We start from the raw sequence: 4867 nt of genomic DNA on the forward strand, positions 1-4867 counted from the left end.
ATATGAGGAAATGAAGAGGGAAGCAGCCTGGAAAATTCATTGCACAATACCAGGAAGGAAGCAGCCTGGAAAAAATTAACTGCATACTTTCAGGAAGAATTATTTGCCAAATTCTTGGCAAAAGCAACAAGAGTGTTTACAGGACAAACTTTCCATACAAAAAAAACACATCTAAGAGGTCATTTCAATATTCAGTAAATATGACACAAAATATTCAGTAAATATTACACAAAGGATGTTGATTGAAAAAAAACTACACCATGCCGTATGAGAGTTGTAAAAATAATTAATCTATTCAAAAAGTTGATTCAAATAAGAGTAACTTACTGCAAAGTGTGACTTTTTGTAAAAGCTCCCAAGATCGAATGTTTTTCTTGTTGTAGTGTTTAAAGTTATGTCTCATATTGCACACAACATATATTATATAGGGGGCTGCAAGTATTGTGAGACAAAAAACTAACCTCTATACACTTACAAGTTTGCTATACCAAACTGTAGCAGGTTGACAGAATGCCTATGCAATATGCCTGATATATTCTCTTCCAAACTGTAACAATATACCTGACATATTCTTTTCTTATTATGTTTTTTCTACTTTTCCTGCATTATATATACTGTGTCAGTGTCTTTATTGTGATGTTTTTATGTAGTTTAACTTGCTTTTCAGTTGCATGTACTTAATATCCTTTCAATTTGCAACATTATATAATTATTATCAAGAAAACTAAAGCAATTGGAATAGTGTTGTGCTGAACACTTGTAAATATATAATAATATCTACTATAGGGAGCCATAACAATTGACAGTATTTATTTTATTTGTTTCGGCCAACAAGAACACAGTTGATCTAACATTTTTGAATAATACACACAGTAAGGATAAACAAAAGTCTAATATATATTCCTCTTAAGATGCTGCAATCTGATTGGTCCAAGAAGAAAACTAACATAATATCATAATTTTCTACATATTAACAACAAACCAATTACCCAGGACAGTAATTCACCATCAACATTTATAATAATTCACACACAATTTTCTATATATTAACAGCAAACCAATTACCTAGGACAGCAATTCACCATCAACATTTATAATAATTCACTATCAACATCACAACAGCTATCACAAAAAGTTTACCAATATTTCATTACATGTAAAACATGTTACATTGGCAATCCATAAACACAATAAAGACCATTGATAATAATTATCCTTAAACATAACAGCAAACACCACAACAAGTGTTACCAATATTCCATTAAATAGTAAACAAGTTAGATTAGCAATCCGCAAACATAAATAAGAAAGGTTGTTCTCTACCAATATCAGCACTACTCTTCATGCTTCAATACATCAGCCTTAAAAGTATATCTCATTACTGCAAACTTGCACATCATTTGGCAGCACAACAAAACTCTTATAACATGCAGTTGTTCAAGTAATTGACAATGAGTAATTTTAATTAATTGCGGTATCATTCTTAAGGAAACTACAAAAACTAAAAGCATTATTAAAGCAATACTAACCTTAATTTAGTGCTTTTGACTTCGCTGATATATTTTTTGCAGCCATTGGTACTTCCTATCAAGATCTCTTATTGCTGCCCATATCTCTCTTTCATTCCTCCTAGACAAGTACTCCGTAGCAAAGCAATATAAGTCATCACCAAAAATAATGTCAGGTATGGAATGAATCTTTGTCATCGCCTCACTAATGCTACACCCTATCTTATCCCTACTATCATTCCTTATCGAAACATCATCAACTAGTTTATCCCAATGTGTAAGCATTTGAGCTCCAACTCCATAAGGTTTTTTTTATTTTCTTTGTATTTTACCCACCACATTGCTCCCTTGCTTTTTTCTTTCCACTGTTATTTGTGGTACTGTAATTTTTTATATCAACTCTAACAACTAAATTGCAAACATCATCTATGTAATTGCTGTGTAATTGGGAATGACATCCTCCTTGGAATCACCACTTCCTTCCTCTAGATTTTCTTCTTTATTAACATGAACATCCTGAGTGTTTTGATTCACAGTATCATCATCAAATAATACTCCAGAAGATGGAGCCCAAGCATAGTGTCCAGTTGCCACAACATTGCTGAACATTCTATCAAACTTACTGCAAAGTGAAGGTTCAATCCTAGCATGTCTAAATTTTTTAAACCCTCTGATTTCCTATATGGAACAAATATGAAAGAGCACATGCATAAACCATATAAAATATGCTAAATAGTTTAAGAAATAGGACAAGACAAAGATAAATCCAGGAAACAAGGGTATCAATAACTAACCTGAGTTTTTTTATTCCACCACTCATCACTAGCATTAATAGTTCCAAATTCATTATTACATCCTACTCCTGTTTCAGATATCAGTTTTTTCCAAATCCTCCACTCCTTTTTTGCACCATCCCATTTATTTTTTAGTTGAGTCTTAGTAAAAGCAAGACTAGTTTTCTCTTTGAAGACAACCATAATAAATTTCCACCCAGTCTTATCGAAATGAGTGTTTGGCCTCATTCCTTTCTCAATAGCAACAATACAAATATCATAAAATATATGCAGCATATCTTTACTCCAAGATACTTTATTCGAGCTTTTAGCATCTTTCATTGAATATTTTTTTTCTAGCAAAATGATACATACATAGGAATTTAATCAAAATTGCAATTTAAAAAAATAGGAGCATGCTGCCAACAATACAATTGATTCAAATAACTATTTGTATATTCATAGTACATAAGACATAAAAACATCTTCAAATTCATACCCCCTGTAATCAATAAACTGTAGTTCATGAATCAACAATAAAAAACACATAACCTCTCCTGATATACTATACACTAACAAATTGAAAAGAACTTCATGAACAATGAAATATTATCATTACAAATCTGAGTACAAGCTACTTGGTTGTATGACAAAACAAGCATCAATTTTATTGTACACAACATAGCTGAGCCAAGAAAATTAATAAACAAAACTACTGCCACTAATATCATTTTAGTAGAACAACAGCACTGTAGATGATATACACTCCAACTAGATAAAATTGTAGACTTATTAAGTAATATTTGAAGTTGTTATAGATAGATGATCACTATCATCAAGGTGCACAACTTTATCAAATGCATTGAAGCATATTTGGAGCTTCAACAAAAACCAATGCAAGCTACAAGTAGAGGAAGTTGATATCTGATATATAACAAATAAGTAGAGAAAAGTACAAAAAATAGGGAAGGGGAAATTTACTCAAACTAAAATAAGTTTGTAAGGGTAAACAATAATTTTAGCTGACTTGCAATTTCTTCTCTCATCATTTTTTAATTAACAAATAAATGTTTTGAACCACAGTATAAGTTCAAAAGAAAACTCTTTTTAGCTTTACAATTTGGAACGTTGATTGATATAACAGGGTGTTGAATAGTAAATAAAGCACGCCAGCAACAAATTCTCAATTCAACACCTCAAGACTCGCTTAAACAAAATTCTACACAACAACCAGTGTATGCTCAAAAATTGAAAATATGTCTAAGAAATGCAGAGTGAGCAGAAAAATATATATATTCAACTTAATTAGTCGAGTATCAACCTGACACACACAAACACACTATTATAATGGAAAATAAATCTAATCCTTCGCCCCCTTCACTCCCCCACCCTCTCTTCCCCTTTCTCTCTATCCAAAGTACCTTTATTTTAAAATACCAATTAATATTAGTTTTCTTTGATCCCTGAGAGCACTGAGATCTTATTCATACAGGTGCTGAATTCTCCTCAAAAGACTATGGCCATACAAGTCTCTTTCACATACATACTACTCTTGGTATTTAAAAATATCTTTCTATATTTGTGATACTAATCTTATAAACTCTTTGTTGTACAAACTTAGAGCAGCTAATTAAACAAATAAAAACATGAGATAGTGCTGATGAGCACAGCATAATGAATTAATAAATCACTACAGTAATTTTTTAAATAACAGCTAACAAACTATATTCACAACTCACTTTTTATGCAAGGTAGAGGGGAAGAAAAAAAAACACGGTCCTCAAATGCTTAAGTGTAATATCAGTTGTTAGAGCTCAGAACATTTTTCAGGAGATTTATCCCCCAACATGACCACATAAAAATAAAAAATAAAAAAAAAGATAACTAGATTAGTCACTAATATAAATGGGGGTGTGGGATGGTGAGCAAACAGAATGAGCCTTAGAGATCTGTTGATCTGGACAAAAAGCAACTAGATCTCTAAAGAGAGCTTAGCCTTAAAGATCTGTCAACTATGATGAAGAACAAAGGAAAGTGATGGCTTCTTGTTTGGCCCTATGATGGCTTTTCAGGAGCTGAAGGAGCAATTATGAAGAAAAAAAGTTTTGATATCTTAATAGTTTGGCGCAGTAATAGGTTTTAAGGATCTAACGACAAATATGGAGTAATAGCTTACTGATCTTTTTATGGCTTTTACAAATCTAGGGGGTATGGTGACAGAAATCTTTTACATTCTGGGTATTTGGATCTGGAGGAGTGATGGCTTTTAGGGATTTTTCAGTCTCTGGTGAAGAAAACAAAGTGAATCAAAATCTCTGGAGCAACGGTAACAGTGTTGTGTTTTTGTAAGGGAAGGATAATGTTGTCTAGTTTTTTCAACAGTCTTAAGCACCACAAATTTGTCAAATTTTGATTGTTTGTTTACTGTCTTCAGACCAGCTTTTCACGTGAAAAGTTGTCTAAAACTACTTCAAATTAACTGCGGCCATACCTCAAAAATTGACGTGGAGTCCACATATTAATAGCAGCTTCCTATTGTTACCAAACAATAAAAAAATATGTTTGGACTAACCGCAAAAGCCACCA

The 4867-nt window shown here is 32.1% G+C and overlaps 1 protein-coding gene across 1 annotated transcript; it reads right to left on the reverse strand.

Annotated features, from left to right (window-relative positions):
• Nucleotides 1–1934: 1934 nt before the first annotated feature.
• On the reverse strand, nt 1935–4846 carry LOC105118094 (uncharacterized). Its single transcript, XM_011015958.1, has 3 exons — nt 4167–4846; nt 2303–3205; nt 1935–2186 (listed from the first exon to the last, which is right to left on the reverse strand). Exons 2-3 carry the CDS (start codon nt 2621–2623, stop codon nt 1935–1937), a joined length of 573 nt encoding a protein of 190 aa, XP_011014260.1. The 5' UTR covers nt 2624–3205; nt 4167–4846.
• Nucleotides 4847–4867: the final 21 nt, after the last annotated feature.

The sequence above is a fragment of the Populus euphratica genome, unplaced genomic scaffold, assembly GCF_000495115.2.
Source record: "Populus euphratica unplaced genomic scaffold, PopEup_1.0 scaffold1729.1, whole genome shotgun sequence".
NCBI lineage: Eukaryota > Viridiplantae > Streptophyta > Magnoliopsida > Malpighiales > Salicaceae > Populus > Populus euphratica.